This window comes from Loxodonta africana, chromosome 8 (assembly GCF_030014295.1).
Source record: "Loxodonta africana isolate mLoxAfr1 chromosome 8, mLoxAfr1.hap2, whole genome shotgun sequence".
NCBI lineage: Eukaryota > Metazoa > Chordata > Mammalia > Proboscidea > Elephantidae > Loxodonta > Loxodonta africana.
This window is the reverse complement of record NC_087349.1, coordinates 36,703,216-36,730,747: the sequence shown is the minus strand read 5'-3', so window position 1 is coordinate 36,730,747 and position 27,532 is coordinate 36,703,216. Positions and strand designations below refer to the sequence as shown.

Genomic DNA, 27,532 nt, shown 5'->3' with positions numbered 1-27,532 from the left:
TACCCGGCAAAAAGAGTCCTTTTTTATTGAGGGGTTCTAATTATTCTTATGTTTAGAAGAAATATTGGCCATTATTTTTTCGAGTATTTTCTTCCTTCCATTTCCTTATTGACTTATTAGGAATTCCTATCTCTAAGGATATGTTAGAGCTGTATCTAAACATCATTTTTCTTAACTTTTCTTTCATATTTTTAACCTATTCACTTCTTTGTGCTGCATTCTGAGATATTTTCTCAGTTTACTTTTACCAATACTAATTTATTACTCAGATTATTTATTTTATTTTTCTTTTCTAGGCCTCTAGTTTTTTTTAATTTCTTTTTTCCTTTTTTAAAATGTCTGCTACACTTTTTTTTTATTTTTATTATGTCTTAAGTGCAAGTTTACAAATCAAGTCAATCTCTCATACAAAAATTTATACACACCTTGCTATATACTCCTAATTGCTTTCCCCCTAATAAGACAGCACACTCCTTCCCTCCACTCTCTCTTTTCACGTCCATTGGACCAGCTTCTGACTCCCTCCATCCTCTCATCTCCTCTCCAGACAGGACATGCCAAAATAGTCTCATGAGTCTACTTGATCCAAGAAGCTTACTCCTCCCCAGCATCATTTTCTATTCTGTTTTTCAGTCTAATCCTTGTCTGAAGAGTTGGCTTTGGGAATGGTTCCTGTCTTGGGCTAACAGAAGGTCTGGGGACCATGACCTTTGGGGTCCTTCTGGTCTCAATCAGACCATTAAGTTGGTCTTACAAAAATGTGGGGTCTGCATCCCACTGCTCTCCTGCTCCTTCAGGGGTTCTCTGTTGTGTTCCCTGTCAGAGCAGTCATCAGTTGTAGCTGGGCACCATCTTGTTCTCTTGTTCTCAGGCTGATGTAGGCTCTGGTTTATGTGGCTCTTTCTGTCTCTTGGACTCATAATTGCCTTGTGTCTTTGGTGTTCTTCATTCTCCTTTACTCTAGGTGGGTTGAGACCAATTGCTGCATCTTAGATGGCCGCTTGCTAGTGTTTAAGACCCCAGACGCCACTCTCCAAAGTGGGATGCAGAATATTTTCTTACTAGATTTTATTATGCCGATTGACTTAGATGTCCCCGGAAACCATGGTCCCTAAACCCCCACCCGTGCTACACTGGCCTTCGAAGCATTCAGTGTATTCAGGAGACTTCTTTGATTTTGGTTTAGTCCAGTTCTGCTGACCTCTTCTGTATTGCATGTTGTGTTTCCCTTCACCTACAATAGTTCTTATCTGCTATCTAATTAGTGAAAACCCCCTCCCTCCCTCCCTCCCTGCTCTCGTAACCATCAAAGAATATTTTCTTCTGTTTAAACTATTTCTCAAGTTCTTATAATAGTGGTCTTATACAATATTTGTCCTTTTCCAACAGACTAATTTCACTTAGCATAATGCCTTCCAGATTCCTCCACATTATGAAATGTTTCATGGATTCATCATTGTTCTTCATCGAAGTGTAGTATTCCATTGTGTGAATATACCGTAGTTTATTTATCCATTCATCCATTGATGGGTACCTTGGTTGCTTCCATCTTTTTGCTATTGTAAACAGTGCTGCAGTGAACATGGGTGTACATATATCTGTTTGTGTAAAGGCTCTTATTTCTCTAGGATATATTCCAAGGAGTGGGATTGCTGGATCATATGGTAATTCTATTTCTAGCTTTTTAAGAAAGGGCCAAATCAATTTCCAAAGTGGTTGCACCATTTTACATTCCAACCAGCAGTGTATAAGTGTTCCAGTCTTTCCACAACCTCTCCAACATTTATTATTTCGCATTTTTTGGATTAATCACAGCCTTGTTGGAGTGAGATAGAATCTCATTGTAGTTTTCATTTGCATTTCTCTAATGACTAATGATTGTAAGCATCAGTGGTTCTTCTTGTCTTTCATTTTATTTATATGATAGATTACATTAATTGTTTTTCTAATCTTGAACTAACCTTGCATAACTGTTATGAATCCCACTTGGTCATGGTGAATTATTTTTTTGATATGTTGTTGAGTTCTATTGGCTAGAATTTTGTAGAGGGTTTTTGCATCTAAGTTCATGAGGGATATAGGTCTGTAATTTTCTTTTTCTGTGATGTCTTTACCTGGTTTTGGTATCAGAGGTATGCTAGCTTCAAGAATGAGTTTGGGAGTATTCTGTCCTTTTCTATGCTTTGAAATACCTTTAGTAATAGTGGTGTTAACTCTTTTCTGAAAGTTTGGTAGAACTGTCTAGTGAAGCTGTCTGGGCTGGGGCTTTTTTTTTTGTTGGGAGTTTTTTGATTACCTTTTCAATCTCTTCTTTTGTTATGGGTCTATTTAGTTGTTCTACCTCTGTTTGTGTTAGTTTAGGTAGGTAGTGTGTTTCCAGGAATTCATCCATTTCTTCTAGGTTTTCAAATTTGATCAAGTACAATTTTTCATAGTAATTTGATATGACTCTTTTAATTTTGGTTGGATCTGTTTTAATATCGTCCATGTCATTTCTTATTTAGTTTATTTGCTTCCTTCCTGTTTTTCTCCTGTAAGTTTGGCCAATGGTTTTTCAATTTTATCCATTTTTTCAAAGAACAAGCTTTTGGTTTTGTTAATTCTTTCAATTGTTTTTCTGTTTTCTATTTCATTTAATTCTGCTCTAATTTTTATTATTTGCTTTCTTCTGGTGCCTGAGGGTTTCTTTTGTTGCTCTCTTCCTATTTGTTCAAGTTGTAGGGGTAATTCTTTGATTTCGGCCCTTTCGTCCTTTTGTATGTGTGCATTTATTGATATAATTGACCTCTGAGCACTGCTTTCGCTCTGTTCCTAAGGTTCTGATAGGAAGTGTTTTCATTGTCATTGGATTCTATGAATTTCTTTATTCCATCCTTAATGTTTTCTATAACCCAGTCTTTTATGATCAGGGTATTGCTCATTTTCCAAGTGTTTGATTCCTTTTCCCTGCTTCTTCTGTTATTGATTTCCTCTTTTATGGCCTTATGGTCAGAGAAGTTGCTTTGTAATAGTTCGATGTATTGGATTCTGTTAAGGCTTGCTTTATGACCTAATATGTGGTTATTCTAGAGAATGTTCCATGTGCACTAGAAAAGAAAGTATACTTGGCTGCTGTTGGGTGGAGTGTTCTGTATATGTCTATGAGGTCAAGTTGGTTGATTGTGGCATTTAGAGCTTCCATGTCTTTATTGAGCTTCTTTCTGGATATCCTGTCCTTCACCAAAAGTGATGTGTTGAAGTCTCCTACCATTATTGTGGAGCTGTCTGTCTCACTTTCCAATGGTTTTAGAGTTTGTTTTATGGACCTTGCAGCCCTGTTATTGGGAGCATAAACATTTAATATGGTTATATCCCCCGGTATATTGTCTCTTTAATCATTATATAGTGTCCTTCCTTACCCTTTATGGTGGATATAACTTTTAAGTCTATTTTGTCAGGAATTATTATTGCCACTCCTGCTCTTTTTTGATTGTTGTTTGCTTGATATATTTTTTTCCATCCTATGAGTTTTAGTTTGTTTGTGTCTCTAAGTCTAAGGTGTGTGTCTTGTAGGCAGCATATAGACAGACCGTGTTTTTTTTTTTTTTTTAATCCATTCTGCCACTCTCTGTCTCTTTATTGGTGCATTTAGTCCATTCACATTCCACGTAATTATGGACAGGGATGTGTTTAGTGCTGTCATTTTGATGTCATTTTTTGTGTGTTGTTGACAGTTTCTTTTTCCTGCTTAATTTTTTGTGCTGAGTAGTTCATCTTTATATATTGTCTTTTCCTCTTATTTGTTGTTGATTTTGTTTCTGCTGAATCTCTATTTTTTTCCGGGGTCTTGTTTGATGAATAGGACTGTTAGTCTCCTTTGTGGTTATCTTAATACTTACCCCTATTTTTCTAAGTTTAAACTTAACTTCCTCTCCACTTGAAAGATTTATGACTACATTTCTTAGTCTTCTTTATTGTTTTAATGTTGTCTTCTTTTACGTAATAACATCACTGTTTTCCTGTTTTAAGTGTTTTTTTTATCTTGATTCATTTTTGTGATTTCCTTGTCTGGGTTGACCTCTGATTGCTCTGTCCAGTGTTCTAGTCTTGGGTTGATACCTGATATTATTGATTTTCTAACCAAAGAACTCCTTTTAGTATTTCTTATACTTTTTATTTGGTTTTTATGAATTCTCTAAAATTCTGTTTATCTGGAAATATCCTAATTTCACCTTCATATTTGAGAGACAGTTTTGCTGGATATGTAATTTTTGGCTGGCAATTTTTTTCCTTCAATGCTTTATATAAGTCATCCCATTGCCTTCTTGCCTGCATAGTTTCTGCCAATTAGTCCGAGCTTGTTCTTATTGACTCTCCTTTGCAGGTGATTATTTGTTTATCCTTAGCTGCTCTTAAAATTTTCTCTTTATCTTTGGTTTTGGCACATTTGACTATAATATGTCTTGGTGACTTTTTAAAAAAATCTACCTTATGTGGAGTTCTATGAGCATATTGGGTAGATATCCTCTCATCTGTCACAATAACAGGGAAGTTTTCTGCCAACAAATCTTCAACAATTCTCTCTGTATTTTCTGTTATCCCTCCCTGTTCTGATACTCCAATCACTCGTAGGTTAATTCTCTTGATAGAATCCCACGTTTCTTCATTAAAAAAAAATTCTTTTATCTGATTTTTCTTCAGATATATTGGTGCCAAGTTCTTTATCCACGAGCTCACCAATTCTGCCTTCCACTTGCTCAGTTCTGCTCCTCTGACTTTTTATTGGGTTTTCTACTTCTGTAATTTTGTTGTTAATCTTATGAGTTTCTGGTTGCTGTCTATGGATTTTTCCAGCTTAATAAATTTTTCATTATGTTCCTGAATACTCTTTTTAATTTCTTCAACTGCTTTATCTCTGTGTTCATTGGCTTGTTCTGCATATTGCCTGATTTCCTTCCTGATGTCTTGAAGGGTTCTGTATATTAATCTTTTGTATTTCACCTCTGGTATTTCCAGGGATGCACTTTCGTCTAGAAGATCCCTTGATTCTTTGTTTTGAGAGCTTGAGGAGGTGATCATGGTCTGTTTCTTTATGTGACTTGATATTGACTATTGTCTCTGAGCCATGCATAACTTATTGTATTAGTTTATTTTATGTTTCCTTACTGTGTCATAACTTCTTGTTTTGTTTTATTTTGATATGCTCAAATGGGTTGCTTGAGTGACCTAGCTTGATTATTTTCACCTTCAAAGCTCTGACGTCCTGTCACGAGATGGTTAGAGCTGTTATCTCGTATATCAGTCTTGGAGTCCATTCATTTTTCTTGTATGGATTCAGCTCAGGTGTCCAGGTAGCTGGTCATCAAGTGTGTGGCACAGGCTTTGTCCTACAGTCTTAGAGGAGCTGGGGTGATTGGTGTAGGTACTGATTGCAGCAGGGGGTCATGCTCTGAACAAGGCAGGGGGCTGAGAATCATCCCGCAAGTGACTCTGAGGAAAGTGTGTCCCTCTTCCCTAGAGCATACAGGTGGATGTGTTCTGCAGACAGACCATGGGCACCCAACGCTTTGGTTGTAAGTGCTGGGAGGTACCAGTTATCCTTGGCCTCCGTCACAGGTGGCTGTGTGACCTGAGTGAAGCCACCAGTCCTTAGGCCCCTGATGTGGGTAGGTGAGGACCCTGTTCAGTAGGCAAAGTGGTGTCAATCATCAAACAGCCACCTCTCCACTGCACAGCTGAAACAGTTGCAGCCTGCCAACAAGGGCCTATTCTCCTGAAATAGGTCCACACAGGTCCATGCAGGGGGGAAAGGTATTCAACGTCCATGGACCGTTTATGTCTGGACAGGAGCTGCTCTTGTCTGGAGCTCCCCAGGTTGGTGGAGTTGGCAAATTATCTTTTCCCCCTAATTGTGAATTTATCCCTTCTCCAGGGCCCGGGGGCGCAGTAAAACATACGCAAGTACTTAGCTTTTGCCAGGAGTGCTTTTCTTCTCTGTTTCCAGAGTTTGAGTAAGTTGTGTGGCTGGCTGCTTCTCCCTGAGGAAACTGCGGCCAAATGCTACTCTCAGCCCACTGCAACTGCTCCCAGGAATGGTCCCTGAGGGATCCCGGTGATTCAGGTCCGGTAACTCCTCTCTGCTTCTGAACCGTCTCTTCCTCCCCTTGCTGCTCAGTCCATTTTCTAACTTTGCCTTTGATGTTCAGGGCTCCTAGCTTGTCATAAATATAATCGTTTCACTTGTTTTTCCAGAGCTTGTTGTGAGAGAGATCACTGGAAGCATCTGGTTATTCTGCCATCTTGGCCCCGCCTCCCTGTTACACTTTTATAATTTTGTTTTTCTCATTTTATGGCATTTCCTTCATCTTTTGAGGATATTAAAAATAAATGTTCAAGTATCATTCTTTAATGCTCATTTTATTCTATTTCATCAGCTATAAAGTTGTCTAATTTGTTGAATTTATCCTTTCTCTCTTTCCTGGTGTTGACCTTCTTCAAGTTTTAGAAATTTCTTGGTTTTCTACAGTAGCTTCCCATTGTGATCCTGGTGCCTTCTTGCTTGGTCTCTTGCAGATCTGGCTTATTGGTATAGTTTTCCCTTGCTTTCTCTTTTTAAGGAGTCTACATTTTTCTGATCCATTGAGAATTCCTCTCTAATATTCGATGTGTCTAGATTCATATTAAATTATTTTAAATGTATTTTCTATTATTTCTCTGGATACAACATAGGAGGCGGGGATTTTTGCGTTATATTTATATTGAAATTTTGCATATTTTTAAATTGATACTTTATAAAAACATATTGTTACATTTAATATTTGGCTATCTCACCAAATTATTTTTTAAATATTATGTTTAATAACATTTTCCAAAAAATAATTATGGTTCCATTTGTTATATTTCTTACTCCTGAATCATATTTTATTTTTGAATCATATTTTAAAGCACAATTTAAAAATTTTGGCCCAACTTTAAAGAAATTGTGAATGTAGGCATTCTTGTACACTTTAATAGAAAAAACTTCTTGTATTTTCACCATTAAATATAATCTTGATGGTCATTTAAAAGAGAATATTTAAGGAAAAGATCTGTTAATTCTTAATTAACTGTGATAGCTTTTTCATTGTGTTATATTTCAGAAATTGGTTTTAAATTCCACCAAATCTTTTTAAGGACCTTTTGAGATGTTCATATGTTTTTTTTCTCATTGACTGCTGATATATTAATCTATCATATTAACTACCATTATTAATCTGTTTTTGTAATTCTGGAATAAATTCTCACTGACCTTTTAATGAACTGCTGAATTAAATATTTTGTTTTTTATATTTTTAAGTGAGATCTGTGCATGATTTTCTTTTCTAGTGTTATCTTTTTAAGTTTTAGTATAAATGGTATATTCATTTTATAAAATTAATTGGATAGCTTTCTATTTTTTTCTTTTTTCCTATTTTCTGCAACAGATTATATAGCATGGAAGTAAGTTTTTTCTTTAAGTTTGAAGTAATTCAATCCTAAAGCATGTGGGTCTTTAGTTTTTTTGAGAGGTAACTATTTGTTATTAAAATATTTCTCCTATGCTCGTTGGCCTTTCAATATTTTACTCCTCCTTAGGTTTACTTTTGTTACTGATATGTTTCCAGAATGTTGACTATTTAATCAAGATTCTCTAATTTGTTAGATAATTTTAAAAAATGTTCCCTATCATTTCATATTTTAATGTATAAATTTAATTTTTGAGAAGCTTCATATCTTTTATCTCTGTTTTCTGTATACTATCAAAAATATCTTCTAAGAGTTCCACTGTAATTTTCCTCTCTGCTCTACTTCTTAATTTAGCTATTTGTTATAATGAGAAGCAGTAAAGAGCAGTGGTTAAGGCAAAGAGTTCTGGAGCTAGACTGCCTGAATTTGAATTCCAGTTGTACCATTTACTAGCTGTTTCCCCATCTGTAAAATGAAAATATTAATAGTATTTATTCGTAAGATTATTGTGAGAATTGTGAGTTATACATTTAGAACAGAATTTGACAGTAAGTTTTCAATTAATGTTAACCACTATCATTTTTACATACATCTATTTAGCCTCTTCAGGCTTCTTTCAATTTTCCCCTTTGCTTGCTTTTCAGATCAGCATCTTAACAACCAGTCAGTTAGGCCTGAGGCAAATCTTGGTTGAGCCACTTTTCTAACTCTAGCTTTAGGCAGTTGCTTAACCTTTCTAAGTTTCACTTTCCTCCGCGGTAAAACATGGTAATCGTACTTACTGTATAGCCTTGTCGAAAGGACAAAACTGACAGATTTGCAAAGTGCTTAATTAGTACCTGGTATATAATTTTTTTTTTTATATAATAATTTTTTTTTTTTATATAATAGTTGCTTAGTAATGATACCTGTTAATAAGTTATCATGACTATTGAAAGGACTTTATTTAGAGCTGAATGCTATTTAAAAAAAAAAAAAATTTTTTTTCTGTTGCTTCTATTGTAATTTTGTAGACTGTTGTCACGCCAAAAGGTAATACTAAGTCTCCAAACTTGTCGTTATGCACAAGATCTCTGCTGTGCCATAAATAACTTTAGTTGGTGGCTTTAGAAAAAGTGCTCTGCATGGATAAGGCTGCATTTGGATAACTTGGAAGGTGATAGAAGCAATATTAGGTATGCTTTTGTAGGGCTAGAGAAGTCAGTACTTTAGAAATTAAACTACATTTAAAGGGTTTTCTTCTCATATAATGCAATAATATCTCTAATCCATTCCTACTCTTAGGTAAAATTGTGATTCTCCTAACTCATATTAAGTGCAATCCCTTATATTTATGGAGCCATCTCTATGCTTAATGAGAGTTGAGTTAAACATACTGTAGAAGTGGTTACCTAGTTCTATAAATTTGTATTTAAAGGGACAAGACAATCTTGCGTTATGGTTTGTTTTGTAGATTTGATTGAAACCTCGCAGGGTAGATTTTGTAGTGAACTGAGTATCTTTTACCTCATTCTGGGAAGTCACAGGGGAGAAAAATAGAAGATATGAAAATGTAACACTGCCTGGTTAAACTGCTCAGAATATGTTAAGTAGTAAACTAATAAACAGCATCAGATCACCTCCAGAGACTTAAAGAAATTGGCGCATAATCTCAGTTCCATTTTATAAGACAAATAAATTCTTTTAAAATATTTATCAATCACCTGCCACATACAGGCATTTTTCTAAGCTGAAGATACAAGGTGGACAAGGTCCTTGCCCGTGTGCATAAACAAGGAAAAAGATAAACGTCAAGTGATTAGAGCTATAAAGGAGCCCTGGGTGCACAATGGTTAAGTGCTTGGCTGCTAACTGAGAGGTCAGTGGCTCAAATCCACCAACTGCTTCGCAAGAGAAAAGACTTGGATATCTGCTCCCGTAAAGATTACAGCCTAGGAAACCCTATGGGGGAAAAAAAAAAAAACTCTATTGTATAGCATCACTATGAGTCAGAATTGACTTGACTGGCACACAACGTTTAGAGCTATGCAGAGATTTTAACTAAGGTGATGTAAAGAGTCTGCATTGTATGGGCTGGGAAGGCTCCTTTGAAGGGGTGATATTTAAGTTAAAAACTGAAAGAAAAAAAAAGAAACTAGCCATGCAAATATAAAGAAGAAGAAATTCTAGGCAGAGGGACAAGCTAAATGCAAATATGACCAGGCTTGTTTTTTTTTTTTTAGGACCTTAATATAGAGGGGGAAGGAGAGAATGGTAGGTTGGCTTGAAGGGATAGGGAGGGTCAATCATTTACATTTGCCAAGTCAATGATGAGGGACACTCATATTTAAGTAAATTGCATTTAGATTGGTTAAGGATAGCGTGCCAAAAAGGTCAAGTGAACAGATTTGACTGGTAGATACCACCATACACTGCAGAGCAAAATGTATCATTCTTATTCTGCAATGTTGAAATTTTAATTTGTTGCCTTGTGTTAAAGCTTACATACTTTTTTCTTAAGCTATATTGTCAGTTTCTAAAGAGCAGGACAGACATCTATTTCTTATAGTTCCTAGTCCAGTGTAAGTCCTAAATAATACAATAAACAACCTAAAGTGATTATAAGATCTGTGCTTGCTTACTTCTGAATTTCATGTTTCACATTTTGTGGAATGTGAAATTTATAGAAGCATTACTATCTGTATTTATTTGTAATACTATCACTGTACCAATGATTGAAAATGTTACTTCTTTACACTTGAGAAATTTTAGGGAGGAATGCATCTGTTCATTATAAAACACTTGTATAAAATTGATAATAGCAGTTGAGTATGTATCTAAAGGGTGTCAGCCACAAACAAAACTAAAGAGATGGTTTGTGCCATCCTAACTCCCATTCTGTACTTCCTTATTCTAACTGGCTCAGTTCGCCAAGCTAACAGAGTCCCTTACTTTGATAATACTTTGGGTTACACAAGCTTCAGACTATCCTTTCCTCTGTATCAAAATGATGTATCTTCTTACTTTCAAATCCCAGGGCCCTATTCTGTTTCCATGGTAACCTGCAGTCTGATACTTTAATCTCTGCTAATGCTTCAGTGGGGTTGGAGAACATAAAGCTCCTTTTAGTTAGGGCCACTTACTGTCTGAAGTCTGTTTCCCAAGCATGTTTCTTCTTGCACACAGGCTCCAGGGATTTGGCCTGCCTAAACCAGTTGTCATCGAGTTGATTCTGATTCATGGTAACTGTATGTGTGTCAGCTGACTTTTCGGAAGTGGACTGCCAGGCTTCTATTCTGAGGTGCCCCTCGGTGGATTCAAACCTCTTGTCTTTTGGTTAGCAGCTGAGCGTGTTAACTCTGCATCACTCTGAAACTCCTCTCTTCTTTTCAGAAATTTCCTTATTTCTAAGAAATCTTTAATCTGTGTTGGCTTTGGGAAAAATGTTATCTTAGATTCCTAGTGAAATGGCTTATGGCAATTTGGAAACAAATGATTTTTGCTTTTTTTTTTTTTTTTTAAATCTTTCCTTCATATTTTAGCCTGTGTCTGCAAACTCATTTAAATAGAGATGTGTTAGAGAACATGACTGATAAAAAATTAACACTGGCCAAGGCTGTGTTTGTATTCCATTCCAGCACTACTGCTCAAAAAAAACTACGGACAAATGGAGCAAAAGCTTGATTCCCCTCCCCCCCTTTTTTTGCCGTCTTTTATAACCAAAGAATTTATATTTAGCATGCTTTTTTTTTTAAGAAGGATGAACAATAAATCCCTCTTATCCACAATATGGTGCCTCGGTGGTGCAGTGGTTAGGCATTCAGCTGTTAACCAAAAGGTCAGCAGTTCAAATCCACCAGTCGCTCCTTAGAGAGCCTATAGGGCAGTCCTACTCTGCCCTATGAGGGTCACTGAGTCAGAACTGACTTGATGGCAATGGGTTTAGTTTTGATCCACAATGTGTTTATAATATGCTGAACAGTTTTGTGTGTATGTGTGTGTTTAAACTTTTTTGCCTTCTGTCCTGTTTTTGGGAAACATGGGATTTAAGCAGGGCAAAGCTGTAAATCAGTAGGCAATAATCCCTAAAGGCAGATATTAAATACATATAGATTGTCTTCTCCATTAGATCACAAGCTTGATCAAAACAGGGACCTGTGACCACCCTGATCCCTGCTGTTTCCCCAGCACAATGCACATGGTAGAGTTTGCATGTTTGTTCAATGTATGAAGAAACTCTTTCCCATCATGAGAAAGCCATTTGCTGTCCTAAAAGGACTGACATACTTACTAAATTATCTCTGACAAAATGAACTTTCCAAGGAAATAAGAGTATGAAATGGTTGATATACAATAAATTAGAGTTTATGCTGTGGGCCTGGTTCTGCCATAAAAAGCATGACAATACATGACAATGAGAAGTCACCTGACCTCTCTGGGCCTCCAGTGAATACATTTAAAAAATTAAAGAATTTGACTAGATGAAACCCAGTTGGGAAATTCTAAAATGCATTCAAGTTCTAAACTGTTTGCCAATTGTGAAATCACTTAATGAAATACTTAAGTCAAGGACCACAACACTTTTTTATAAATAATAAACAAAGAATATTAGAAAATTTAAAATTTTTAATAAATGTGCTTTGTTCACAAAATGTGAAAAAATACAAACACAAACATACATTTTCTGTTATGCCACCTCCCCCAACTTGGCAACTATTGTATAAACTACTTGATCTAGTCATGATCCTGAAGAATACAACCAAATGACCATCATTTGCTTCTGAAACACTAAATTATTTTGGAGAATCCTGCTGTGTGACAGGAGGCCCCTTAATGTCTTTATATCCAAATGAAATCATTCTGAAGAGTACCTATATAGTATTAGGAGGTCCTATTAACTTCTCTTGTCATTCCACATATAACCTGGCACCAAGCCACATGACTGCTTACATTTCAACACATACACTGAATTGGCTTTGGTGGAATATATATAGATTTAAATCTTGTGCCATCCTAATTTGAATAAGCTAAATTTACAGTAAGAAACAATACTTATAAATCCAAACAAATTTATACTAAGTGGTAGTAGGTTTTATAAAGAGATTTTTCTTTAAAGTACTACTTAAAATAACATCATGCACACTTGGGAGCATAAGCAGAGTCAACATCTGTAAACAATCAGAAGAATTTATAGCACCAACATTTCAGTTGTAACACAAAGGCTAACTCCAAGGTCATAAGTACACTAGCCCCTCAAAAGCACTGTTTTCATTTACTTTCAAAGCAGTTTCATTTGATAACATTGCTTTCTTTGCTCTTAACATTACATTTAGCCAAATCAAAGAAGACAAAATAGTATGGCAAAAAAGGTATTATCAAAATACAATTCTGTGTAATCCTGAACATAGCACTTTTTTCCTTTTGGGGGAGTTTAAGACATGACCCTGTAGTGCTTATTTCAAAGAGAGTCAATCATGATAATTAAGGAAATCTTATGCTATTGAAAGTAAATATAGAATTTCCAGTTACTTCTGGCATATCTGAGCAATCAATATTTACTGCACTTAGCCGACTGGCTTTTTTGGGGTTAATTACAATCTTGTTCCTTTCATTCATTTAGCATGTGAAATTTAATCTGAAATATCGGGTACATATGCTCAACTGTTTATGTCTTAAAGGATAAATTTTATGCTTCTAAATAAAGTCTGACATTCAAAGTTAACTACAGCAATTCACAATATGCACAAAAACATCAGTTTTACCAGAGTAAAGAAGTACAGTTTATGAAATTTAGGATCAACTATTGAAAATGCAAGTTTTCTTTAAAAAAAAAACACACACACATTAACCATGAAATCTGAAACTGTGATAAAGTTTCAGTGCAAAAACCTCAGTATGAGGCAATTTTAATGTAATAACCACTTGAAAAAAAATCCACACAGTGGCACTCTTAAAAATGACACTTTACATAACAATTGCTGGCTGACAAGACAATGTGGACTAAATGTTCTTATATGTCTAAAACCAATCTTGTCTTGTTTGGACATACATTTCCCTTTAATCATTTGCTTCTGATTCAGAAACACAGAAAGACATTATTCAATGCCAACTAATGGTTGTCAACTACTGGTTTATATATTCAAAGAAAAATTTCTTCTAGGATTTAGATGGAAATTGGAATACTGAAGGTCAAGACCATTTTATGAGATTACCAGCAGAGGGTTAATTTTATATTTTTCTGTATAATTGCAGACTCGTAGTGCAGCATCTCCTTCATGGAAAGGCGAGGACCTTGCCAAATTCAGTCTACTGTATTTTTACACAAATATCATGCACCTTCTACTTTTGTTTGCCAACCTCGCTCCCCCCTCCCCGTGAGGCATTTTCATAAGCTCCTCTATGCTAATTTTTTTTTCACAGCAACATGTAAAAAAAAATTGACATAGCAGTGCTTATGAAAATGCTCCACCAGGTGGTGGGGGGAGTGTGGTTGGCAAAAAAATGTAGAAGGCGTGCGTTATGTATGTGAAAATATGGTAGTTAGAACAGAAGCTCTCTTACAAGTGCAAACCCTTTCACAGAGGTGTTTTAGGTCAGCATCGAGTACTATACTGTTCCTTGCTTATATAGAAAATTTCGTAAATGAAACCTAAACTAAAAACAGGTAGATGTGAACTTTCACAGATAAATATACTTAACACCAAGGTCCAAAATACTACTTTGGCAATGGTGTTTATTATACTGTGCTAATGAAACTATAATACATAATTTGGGGGGAACCTCTCTCCCAATGTCTGACGCTGTCAAATGAGATTTTAATGGAAGAAAGAAGGATAAATAGAATTATCACCAGTTCCAGAAAGTTCAGGAAATACTGGATCATCAGACAAAACTGGACAGAAAATGGCTTTCTGCTGCTGACAACAATTTAGTTAGAAAAAAAAAAAAGTTAAGTGCATCACCAAGCTAAAGCAATCTGTGTCACATTTAACTTGTGAGTCATCAAAGTGCAACCTACAGCTTTCTACACATCTTAAACTTTCCCACTGCAATGGTTTAATGTCAACATAGAAAATCTGAAGAGAAGGAAAATACAGAGCGAATTATGCTTCATTTTTCACGATAGCACTGAAGAGAACAAGGTAACTTTCTATGATATCTTAAGTGCTAAATGCTAAAGTATCAGTGGTTTTTGCTATGACAGGAGTCACTGCATGTTAACTTTAAGCTTTCTATATAAGAATAAATTTTAAAATTGAGACGTAGAAAAAAATAGCAAACTCTGTAAACCTTTGCAATTCTTCTATGCAAACCAGATTTTAAGTACTGAGCTCATAGTAATATTTCCAATTAGTGTAAGCAATTAGTTTAGGAATCCGGACTTAAAGGGTCTTTGCTTTTATATTAACTTAAAAGTAATATGGGATCCTCTAGCTCATAGAAAGGAATAGAGCTGGCTTGGCTTTCTCCAGAATCTGAGTCATATGGAGCATCAGGGAGCTCTGCAAAACCGTATGCTAGCTGTTCATCTTCCATATCGGATCGAACATAGCAGGAAGGGTTAGAATATTCCTCATCTTCTATACTGTTGAAATCCTGAGGGATATATAACATTCCTGGGTAGTTCCTACTAACCAAGTCACTTGTGGTTTTTAGGGAGATTTTCCTAAATGCCATCAGATGCATATGTGAAAATTTTGAATATTTGAAACGTTTAAAGCCCAGGGACTCTATAGCAATCTTCCAGCTTTTCATCATCATAGCATGGCGGTTCTGATGGGAGGAATCAGGTGTGATGATAAGCAATAAACCATTCAACACTAACAGTTCATGAGCTTTCTTGCAGCAAATCCATCGCTGGTAAGGTGATGGAAAATAAGACAGGAGGAGAGAGAAAACAACCACGTGGAAAAGCTCTCCAGGAAGAGCATCAATAGGGTTTTTCAGCTGCTTCAAAAAGGCATCTATAGCATCTTGAGCAAGCTGGAGTGGTTGCTGAAGCTGTAAGTTCAGGAAGTCACATTTATATACACTCTGCAGAAAGGGAAAAACAAGGCATATTAAGAACCTCAATACGATTTTCGCTTTATTAAACAGATTTTACATCAGACTATCTCACAGCTTTTCTATGTAACTCCAGCTTTGATTACGCACCTTTCCTTGTAAATTATTAAGCTTGTACAGCCTTACTCAACCAAAACTTTCAGTCTCAAAAATCTCAAAGAGCAATTAGGATAAGAAAAACCAAACTGGCTGCCTCTGGGTCGATTCTGACTCACAGCGACCCTACGTATTATAGGGTAGCATCGCCAACCTTTAGGTTAAGAGTCAAGCGCAAAATGTTTGCAACGTCCACGGATTTAAAGAGCAACTAACATCTGAGAATTTCTAGTTATAATTTAAAAATATACATTTCTGTCCAACAATACATTAGAAATTAGAAATAATTTTCTAGTATACATAATTTTGAAAAATCATAAGGTTTTATTTGAAATTTAATTTAGTAAGAGTTTACAAAAACAATCTATTTACTTCTAAACTTAGTCATATCCACACTTCAACATCTCAGTTTCAAAAAAAAGGGCTAACATAAAAACAACTTTAAAATAGGTAATACCATGAAATCAAGATGAATCAAAGTCAAAAAGGATACTGAAGATTATAAAATCTGTACAAGCAGCGTAATGCCACAACTTTTCAAGATCTTGAAAAGGTCTTTTAAACCATTAACTTTAACCATCTTAAAAAGTAATTTTAATGTCACATTTATTAAACACTTAATTCCTGATGTGAAATAAACTACATATTAAATTTAATTAACTCAGTCAAAGGACTCTGGGAACCACTACAACTAAACGAATATAACATTGCCTAGTTGGTTGAATATTAAAACTCTATGGAAATGATCCTGAATAAGAAAGCAGCTTTAAAATTTGATTAAAAACTTGTCACCCTTATCATATAGCAAGGAGCCCCGGTGGCGCAACGGTTAAGCGATCGGCTACTGACTGAAAGGTTGGCAGCTCTGCGGAAGAGAAGACCTGGTGATCTGCTCCCATAAATATCATACCCTAGGAAACCCTACAGGGTGGCTCTATTCTATCCTATAGGATCCCTCTGAGTCAGAATTGACTTGACAGCGCACATCAAACCCGTTGCTGTCTAGTCAATTCCAACTCAGAGGGACCCTACAGGATACAGCAGAACTGCCCATAGGGTTTCAAGGAGTGGCTGGTGGATTTGAACTGCCCACCTTTTGGTTACAGCCAAACTCTTAACCACTACCCTACCAGGGCTCACATAGAGCAACAGTTATTAACAAAGATGGAATTAACAGCTTAGTCTCTCATTCTTGATAGTGGGTAGACAAGCTGGACACATATTCATCTGGATGGTCTAATAGCCATATTGCACTTTGAATTTACTGTGCTTTTTTCTTCTAGTTGAAAAGTTGATGTCATTTTTTCAAAACGTTCCTTCTTTTCTAATAAAGGCATTTAGTTCTCTAAAAATTTTTACTAAATACTACTTCAGTGGCATTCTACACATTTTGGTATCTTATGTTTTCATTTTATCTTTATTTTAAAATAGGTTCTAATTTCCCTTGTGAGTTCTTTGACCCATGAATTATTTAGAAGCATGTTATTTACTTTCCAAATATCTGGAAATTTTACAGTGATGTCTCTGCCTAATTTCATTCTGATTAGAGAACATACTTTGTATGACTTGAATCCTTTCGAATTTATTGAGACTTGTTTTATGATCCACAATATGGTATAGATTGGTAAATGTTCCATTTGTACTTGAAAAAAACAGGTGTAGTCTGCAGTTTTTGGGTGGAATGCTCCATAAAGGTCAATTAAGTCAAGTTAAATGATAGTGTTTTTCAAGTTTTCTACATCCTTACAGATTTTCTGTCTACTTGTTCTATCAATTACTGAGTGGGGGTATCAAAATCTCCAACTATAATTTTATAAATGTCTATTTCTCTTTGTTATTTTATCAGTTTTTTGCTTCATATATCTTGAAGTTCTGTTATTAGGTGCCTAATTTTTTAGGACTGATGAACTGACCCCTTTTATCATTAAGAACTGACCATCTTTATCCCTGGTAATATTCTTTGCTTTGAAATCTACTTTGTCTGATTTTAATATAGCCACACCTGCTGGTCTTTCTTCATCCTTTTGCTTTTAATCTATTTCTGTCTTTTTTTTTTTAACTCAATCTGATAATCTCTGTCCTTTAATTGAGATATTTGTTACTGTTGTTGTTAGGTGCTGCTGAGTCGGTTCTGACTCATAGTGACCCTGTGTGCAACCCAGGATCCTGTACCATCCGAACAATCATTGCTTTGTTTTAGCCCATTGTTGCAGCTACTGTGTCAATCCATCTCGTTGAGGATCTTCCTTTTTCACTGATCCTCCACTTTATCAAACATGATGTCTTTCTCCAGGGACTGAGATATTTAGGCCATTCTTTCTAATGCAATTATTGATATGTTTAGGTTTAAATCTAAAATCTTGCTGTTTGTTTTCAAATTTGTTGCATCTGCACATTCTCCCTTTCTTTTGTTACTGACATCTTTTGGATTAACTTAATATTTTTTTATGATCCCATTTTATTTCGACTTTGTTCTGCTATTTCCATGGCTGTTTTTGGGTTTATACTATACATCTTTAATTTATCATAGTTTACCTTCAAGTGATATTATACTACTTCACATGTAGCATAAAAAACCAAACAAACCAAACCCATTGCCGCTGAGTCGATTCCAACTCATAGCGACCCTACAGGACACAGCAGAACTGCCCCATAGGGTTTCCAAGGAGCAGCTGGTGGATTTGAACTGCCGACCTTTTGGTTAGCGGTTGAACGTATAACCACTGTGCCATCAGAGCCCTTGTGTAGTATAAAAACCTTCAAATAGTATATTCCATTTCTTTTATCCCACCCTTTGTGCTACTGTTATTATACATATATTATAAATCTCACTGTATATTATTATTTTTATTTAAATAATCAATTATCTTTGAAAATGATTTAAATAATAGGACAATCTTATTTATTTTTACATATAAAACATCATTTTTGGTACTCTTCATTCATTTCTATACAGCCATATTTTCACCTGGCTGAAGGACTGCCTCCTTTAATATTTCTTGTAATGCAAGTCTGCTGATGTTGAATTCTTTCAGTTTTTGTATGCAGGGAAAAGTCTATTTCGCCTTCATTTGTGAAATATATTTGTACTGGGTATGGAATGTCAAGTTTACAGATTTTCTTCTTTCAGTACTTTAATGTGTCTTTTTAAATCTCTACTTATTTTTAAGACTTTCTCTTTTCATCTGGTTTTAAGGAATTTGATTACAATATGCCTTGGTGTAGTTTTCTTCATATTTCTTGTGGCTGGGGTTTGTTGAAGTTCTTGGATTTGTGAGTTTACAGTTTCCATCAAATTTGGATTTTTGGCCCCTATTGCTTCAAATATCTCCTCTCTTCATTTTGGGGGACTCTAATTATGCTTCTGCCTGGCTGCTTGATTGATTGCTACTGTACATCTTTATCACGTTTACCTTCAAGTGAACTTGCTGATACTCTGATTTTTTTAAATTCTCTTTTCTATGTTTCACTTTGTATAGTTTCTATTGCTATGTCTTTAACTTTTCTTCAGCAAAGTTTAATGTGTCACTAATCCCACTGTATGTGTGTCTCATATCACACAATGTAGTACCCATCTCTACAAGTTAGTTTTGGGTCTTCTGAATATCTTTTTAAATATGGTGCCTGGAGCTATATCAAAAGTAAAGCTGCAAACACTAATTTATGCTATTCAAGAAAAATCTCATTTCTTTTTCTGATAGAAATAGGAATTTGCCTGTTCTGAAATTACCTATCTTCAAAAAACACCCTTAACACAAACTCTTGGCATCATGTGAAGAAGACAAAATAAAGTTTGAGCTGATAAGGTGATACTGGTTCGATGAAAAGACTACATCACAGAAATGGACTCACTGTGATGTTCTCAAAGGAAAGAATAATACCTATCATTTCTTGAGGACCTATGATGTGCCAGACCAGTGGCAGCTGGAGATCATATTCTTACAACTCTTTTAAAGGTAAGGGAAATAGCCTATGTGATGTTAAGTAGTTTCATCTACTCAAGTACAAACAGCTGAGACTTAATAAAGTTTTGACTGACTTCAAAGCCCTTGGCTGTTTCTACCCTTCCATAGTGGATCTACATCACAGTGCATTTCAAAAGAGATGCATTAAAAAAATAGACCAAACCAAACAAAAAGTCTAAATAGTACAGCTATCTGGAAATCTTAGCAATCTACTACAGGTTCTTAATTGCAATGATTTTTACTATTCCATTCCAGATTATGGAACAAAACAGTAAAGAAAATAAAGACAAATATGATACTGGTCACATTAACATTGGTTAATACTAGATATTTATTTTCAAAGAATATAAACTTAGCTTTGAATAGAAATGATCTCTTTAACAACTTGTACACAGGAAATACATGTGCCGTTTTAAGAATTGCTATGGATTGAATTGAGTCCCCTCAAAAATGTGTACCAACTTGATGAGGCCGTGATTCCCAGTACTATGTGGCTGTCCTCCATTTTGTGATCTAATGTAATTTTCCTATGTGTTATAAATCCTAATCTCTGCATGTGGTTAATGAGACAGGATTAGATTATGTTAAAGAGGATTAGGGTGGAATACAACACTCTTATCAAGTCATAGCCCTGATCCAATGCAAGGGGAGATTCCCTGAGGTGTGGCCTGCATCACCTTTTATCTTACAAGAGATAAAAGGAGAGAGAAGTAAGCAGAGAGGTAGAGAGCTCCTACCACTAAGAAAGAAGAGATGGGAGCAGAGCATGTCCTTTGGATCTCGGGTCCCTGTGCTGAAAAGCTCCTAGATCCAGGGAAAGATTGATGATAAGGACTTTCCCTCCAGAGCCAAGAGAGAGAAAGCCTTCCCCTGGAGCTGGCACCCTGAATTCGGACTTCTGACTTCCTAAACTGTGAGAATATAAATTTCTGTTTGTTAAAGCCATACACTTGTGGTATTTCTGTTATAACAGCATTAAATAACTAAGACATGAATGTAAAGGCTGTACTTTTTCTTCATAAATATACATGTAAAATACTCAAGTCTGAAACAAAACAAAACTATGCACACCTACCTCTACAGCAGGTACAATATCTATGCCAACAGTTAGAAATTCTTCAAACTTCAGAAATGGGTTGAAGCAGCTGCCAACATCAAGTAATCTGATCTTTCCTGAGGCTTGTAGCAACCTAAAAACAGATATTTTATTTCATACAAGGAAAACTGCAAGGGTAAGAAAAAATTTAAATATTTGAGAATAAAAAAGATCAAAAATATTCTCTAACTCTTCAGCCACAGGATCCCTTTACACATCTAAAATTTACTGAAAGCCCCATACAGCTTTTGTTTAAATGGGTTGTATCTAACAACAGTTATCCTATTAGAATTTAAAACTAAAGTTTAAAAATATTTAATTCACTTTAGAAACAAGAATCTATCCATTACATGTTAATACAAACAACACTTTTTAAAATTAAAAGTAACCAGATTAAAAAAAAAAAAGGAATAAAAAATGAGGCCTTCTTTTAAAATTTTTCAGGTTTCTTCATTTCACAGAAATAAAAAGCTGTCAAATGGAAAGAAAATTTAATTGGAAGGAATGTAGCACTTTCTATTACATTTATGAGCTAAATTTGTAGCTCACTTCTAAACAAGCATTTCTGGCCAGGGTGGCCTCATGCATATCTGTAATTTTTGTCATTTATGGCTGGGCAAGATTTATGACCCTGTGCACCAAAGCTGTAAACAGAGCACAAAACAGCAAACACTTGCTCTGTATGGCATATCGAAACAGCACAACATAAAAGGGGGAGCGCGCCACGTAGGAGGTGAGAGCTGGCCACAAAAATGTCACCACCTTTTTCCCTCAGTAGGTATTGTTCATACTACCCTTACCAGCAGTTCCATGTTATCCTTCGTACTTTTTTCATTTTCCTCATTTGCAATATTTTTCATATTTTAAAATTATATTTGTTTTTATAAGCCACTTATACCCTTTTTGAATATAAGCATTCTAGAAATTCTCTTTAAACAAAATAATTAAAATACAGGCATGTGTCACGTAATGTCCCTTTGGGCAACGTCTAACTGTATGTATGTCTGTGGGATGGAGCACTCAGGTGTCTGAGTGCCAGCACGATGGACCCTGTCTTGAGGGCGGAGCCCCACTTCTGCCCGGCTATTGTGCATGGCCTGGAAGCTACCTAGTATGTGGAGATGGAGGCCCAGGCCCAAACTCCCAATCTCGGTCCACCTCAGCTCACAAGACTCAGGAGGTCTAGTCCCTGTGTTTGCCTTGTGTGGTGCTGGTGGATAGGTATGAACCCCAGGTGCCCCAGATTGGACACCCTCAGCCTGCACCGTCCCCTCCTCAGGCAGGTTCTCATGGGTGAGCTAGCCTTGCCAGCAGCTGGATTAGCAGAGAAGGTGGTGACAGTTGTGTCAGCAGTTTGGAGGAGAAAATACAGGCTGACTGACCCACACCTTCTTTCTTGAGTCGGACTCAATTCCATGGCAATGGTCTTTTTTGTTTGTTTCTTCAAATGCCACATCAGACCTGCAGGTCTGAAGAGAAAATGCTGGGAAGCACATTTTTGTGGCTAGCTCTCACCTCCTACGTGGCGCGCTCCCCCTTTTATGTTGTGCTGTTTCGATATGCCATACAGAGCAAGTGTTTGCTGTTTTGTGCTCTGTTTACAGCTTTGGTGCACAGGGTCATAAATCTTGCCCAGCCATAAATGACAAAAATTACAGATATGCATGAGGCCACCCTGGCCAGAAATGCTTTTTGTTTCTCCCTTTTCCCCTTGCTGTGTTTTTGCTTTAAGGTGACACTTTAGCTCCCTGAGAGTTTAAACACACTACTCGTATTTTTAACACTTTCCCATAGTCCCACTTGGCAGGAAGCCCATCCTGCTGCCCCCCACCGACAAGAACAAGTGCTCTGCTGCTGGGAGGAGTGAGTGACCAATCCTCTCCCCTAGTGCCCAAGGTGGCAGGCATCGCAGGCCTGGCTGGGGTAGGGGCACTCCCCTGTTGTTCAGACCCCCATCTGGGGCCTTCCCACCATGACCTTCACAGGACTACGGGCCTAGCGCTCACGTAAGGTGTCTGCAGCCGCAAGGCCCAGCAGACCCAGGTGTTCACACAACATCCAAGTCCAAATCACATAATGTCCTATTTCACAGAACCTATCTATAGTGGATGTCGGAGCTCTGGTGGCGTGGTGGCTAAGGGCTCAGCGGCTAACCAAAAGATCAGCCGTTCAGATCCACCAACTGCTCTTGGGAAATCCTATGGGGGCAGTACTATCCTGTCCTATAGGGTTGCTATGAGTTGCAATGGACTGGAGGGGAATGTTTTTTTTTTATAGTGGACTTTAAGCGATGCATACCTGTACTTTATACAGATGTGCCTAAAATAAAACTGCATCACCCAGTTTTCCCATTTTAATTAGTGCTTAAAATTTCTCTGCAAGGGGAGAGCAGTGGGAAGCAGACCCCAAATTCTTCTAAAAAGACCAGACTTAATGGTCCTTCTGAGCCTAGAAGAACCCCAGTGGTCATGGCCCCCAGACCTTCTGTTGGCCCAGAACAGGAACCATTCCCAAAGCCAACTCTTCACACAGGGATTGGACTGGACAATGGGATGAAGAGGGACGCTGGTGAGGAGTGAGGTTCCTGGATCAGGTGGAAACTTGAGACTATGTTGGTATCTCTCCCCTGGAGGGGAGATGACAGGGTAGAGGGGGTTAGAAGCTGACAAAATGGACATGAAAAGGCAGAGTGGAGGGAGGGAATGGGCTGTCTCATTAGGGGGAGAGCAACTGGGAGTATGTAGAGCAAGGTGTATATAAGTTTTTGTGTGAGAGGCTGACTTTTAATTTGTAAACTTTCACTTAAAGCACAATAAAAATAAAAAAAAAATTTTTCTGCAAAAGAAATACTTTATACTAACATTACGCAGAGTTATCCTAGATTCTCTTAGACTTAATCTGAACAATCTTATTAAAATCTTAAAACCATTATAGGATTTTTAATTACATAGTTCAAAATACATCAATACTTTCGAATCAGGATAATTTTTATGTATGGAATCAAAGTCAGTTATGAAGACTAAATCCTGGTACCAACACTTCTGTTTCACCCCAAGAAAATTTCAACAAACGGTATTATTACTTATGCAAATTCTTACAGTTACCAATTTACTTGGTTGGGAAAACTTCTTGCTCTTATTTGCAAGTTAAATGGTAGTTAACACAGTTGCTACATATCTTCAATTCAAAAATAATTTTGACTTAGGAAAACAAACAGCAAAAAAAAAAAAAAAAGGTAAATCACTTAACAAAAGTAATAAATAGTGTGACAGAAACCAAAACCAAACCCATTGCCATCAATTTTGACTCACAGTGACCCTATAGGACAGAGGAGAACTGCCCCCTAGGATTGCCACGGAGCGGCTGGTGGATTTGAACTGCTCATCTTTTGGTTAGCAGCCGAACTCTTAACTACTACGCCACAAGGGCTCCAAGCAGTGTAACAGAACTTTTTTTTTTTGACTAGGACCTCTTCACCTAGTGATCCTCACTGCAGTTTAAGGATCTGGAAACTATAGTATGGTATCTTGGCAGCCACATTGTATTTCAGAGTATCTTTCACTTATAGAATACAATCAAACCTTTGTCAGATCTAATTTTTGATATGGAAAATATTACAGCTATGGGAGCTGTTAACTTGAAACCCAAGTTGTAGACACAGAAATAAGGGATTTTGAAAAGCAATGATAATAATAAAACAGAAATTTATAACAATAATATATAGCTAATAAAATTATTTAATCTTTGATTATAGATTATAATTTGATATTTATCTGAATAGTACTTCAAACCTTCTACAAAAAATCCAAGTACTTTAATACCATTTTAAAAAATAGCTTTAAATGTACACATATCTACAATTTGACAAACACTTATTGAATACCTATCGTGCCTGCCAGCCTCTCTGCTAGGAGTTTGAGGTAGTAAGTTGAGCAAGAGTCCTAATGCTCCAGCTTTTCACAGGCCAATTTTCTTCAGATGCAGACTGCCAGGTCCTTCTTCCTAGTCTTAGTCTGGAAGCTCCGCCAAAACCTGTCCCCCATGGGTGACCCTGCTGGAATTTGAAATACCTGTGGCATAGCTTCCAGCATCACAGCAACCAGGATTACAGGAAGACTCATTAACAACCTGTGATATGCAGATGACACAACCTTGTTTGCTGAAAGTGAAGAGGTCTTGAAGCACTTACTGATGGAGATCATAGATCATAGACTACAGCATGAATTATACCTCAACATAAAACAAAAAGCAACATCATGATAAATGGAGAAAATATCGAAGTTGTCTAGGATTTCATTTTACTTGGATCCACAATTAACACCCATGGAAGCAACAGTCAAGAAATCAAAGGACGTTTTGCATTGGGGATATTTGTGGCAAAAGACCTCTTTAAAGTGTGAAAAGCAAAGAAGTCACTTTGAGGACTAAGGTGTGTCTGACCCAAGCCATGGTGTTTTCAACTGCCTCACATGCATGCAAAAGCTGGACAATGAATAAGGAAGACTGAAGAACTGATGCCTTTGAATGATGGTGTTGGAGAACAATTCTGAATATACCAGGGACTGCCAGAAGAACAAACAAGTTCATCTTGGAAGAAGAAAAGCCAGAATGCTCCTTGGAAGTGAGGGTGGCAAGACTTCATCTTATGTACTTTGGGCATGTTATCAGGAGAGATCAGTCCTTGGAGGAGGACATCATGCTTGGTAAAGTACAGGGCCATGAAAAAAAGGAAGACCCTTGACAAGATGGACTGACACAGTAGCTGCAACAACGGGTTCAGACACAGCAATGATTGTGAGGCTGGCGCAGGACTGCAGAGTTTCGTTCTGTTGTACACAGACTTGCTATCAGTTGGAACCGACTCAAGGGCACCCAACAACAATAATAATGCTCAAGGAACTCAGTCTAGTGAAGGCGACACACATAAAAATATATAATGTGAAAACAACACTGAGTGTACAGTAGAGGAGTGTATAAAATGTTATAGGAGCAGAGCAACACTAAAGAGAAAGAACACCCACAGCTGAGACCTGAAAGATAAGCAGGCTTTTTCTAGGAGAAAATGGGAGATGGACAGTGGAGAATAAAGGGGAGGGTTGTTGAAGTGGGTGACTATCATTCTGGTCAAAGCATAGGAAGCACAAAGGTGTATCTTCCAAGTAGGTGTGGACTTGTCATAGAATCTCTGAAACTCACTGAAGTGCCTTTTGAAGTGTCCAGTCACAGATTTCACTGTATTGTATGTAGTCTTTTTAAAGGTCTACAATGCCACTTATTGTTCCTTTTGCCTTTAACACCGTTTAAAATCTGATCTTGAATTTAAAAGCAATTAAAAACAAAAAAAGCCTCTCATCATTTTCCCTTGAACACAGAGAAGAAAATATTACCTGAAACAGCTCTTTTACTGATTTACCCAAGATTTGAAAATTCAATTCCACTCTCATAAATAAAAGGACAGTGGTGGTTCAGTGGCAGAATTCTCACCTTTCATGCTGCTGATGCAGGATGCACCTTAAGCACAGCCACCATTTGTCAGTGGAAGTCTGCATGCTGTTGTGATGCTGAACAGGTTTCAGACTAAGACCAGGAAGAAAGGCCTGGTGACTTATTTCTGAAAATCAGCCAGTGAAAACACTATGGATCACAATGGTCTGATCTCATTGTGATCGGGTAGCCGTGAGTCGGGGGCTGACTTGACAGCAACTTACAACAAAAAACCATTAATAAGTACCCACATGTATACAGCAGTATTTTTCAAACTGACTTATATGTAGTCATACAACAATCAACATGTACTTTCTTCAAAGAAGTAGAAGACAGTTACTATAGTTACTGGAAGGGAAAAATACCACCTGCCTCATAGGGCTGTACAAAGATCAAGTGAATTAGCTACACATCATAGATGGGGACAAGAAATAAAGAAGTTATAACTATCAAAAGTTTTATATAGTAAAAAAGGCTCCAGAGACAGATAAGCCACAGAAATCTGTCTTTATCTAGATTTTACTACTAATTAGCTAAGTAATCACGGAAATTTTACTTATCCATTTTGCGTCTCAATTTCCTCATCTGTAAAACAAAAGGGTAGAACTAGATGACCTATAAAGATCATCGTAATTCTAAAATTTTAGATAGGTTCTTAGTGGGATAAAATATCATACCCTTGCCCAATTCGAACTTTTCTATATCAACTGCCAATTGCTAATAACTAAATGAATAAAAGTTTAGACTTATTAGGAAAAAAAATACTACCTAGGGAATTTTCTTAAGGGACAAACTTCCTGAAAATTTTAAATTTCACTGAAATCTACTCTGCCAGATTGCTAATATATAGCTAACAGCAGCAAAGCTCTAAGGTTCACCTTTTTCAATGTGCCACATATAGGGTGAAAACTGGCATAGTTATGGCACTTTCAAATCCAACGATAATAAACCAATGGGCGTCTTTCACTGTCTCCATATGGAGGCAGAATGGAGAGACTCTGTCATTTAGGGTGCAGGGGCTTCTGCATGAGGCATATTTTTTTTATCTTCTGCCCCTTGATTCCCACTGTGCTGGTTAAGTAGTTTAATAAGGAAATACAGGATTTTATTTCCCACACAATTTTCTGTCTGGCAAGCTGCCAAAGGCAACTTCGTCTTAAACTTTTCAAGGCATGTTAAGAGACTCTAAGTAAAATGTTCTGCTCATTACATGGCCTTTCCCCCTAGAAAGCAATACACATACAAGTCACATTTTGATATAATTTGGGGTAGTTCACAGACTCTATCTGGATCATCTAAGATTCCATGCATAGGTAGTGATGATGAAGACTAAGGTTTACGGAATCATTGTCTTAAGTCTGGTATGGTCAGTTATGTCAAAGAG

At 36.7% G+C, this 27,532-nt stretch overlaps 1 protein-coding gene across 1 annotated transcript in view; it reads right to left on the bottom strand.

Annotated features, from left to right (window-relative positions):
- Positions 1-2,262: 2,262 nt before the first annotated feature.
- Positions 2,263-27,532, bottom strand: part of BMT2 (base methyltransferase of 25S rRNA 2 homolog) — an 81,570-nt gene continuing 56,300 nt past the window's right edge. The window contains exons 4-5 of the mRNA XM_003407218.4: positions 20,644-20,758; positions 2,263-15,477 (exon numbers count right to left, since the gene is read on the bottom strand). Coding sequence (XP_003407266.1) covers positions 14,848-15,477; positions 20,644-20,758 — 745 coding nt within the window. The 3' untranslated portion in view covers positions 2,263-14,847. The remainder of the gene's footprint in view (positions 15,478-20,643; positions 20,759-27,532) is intronic.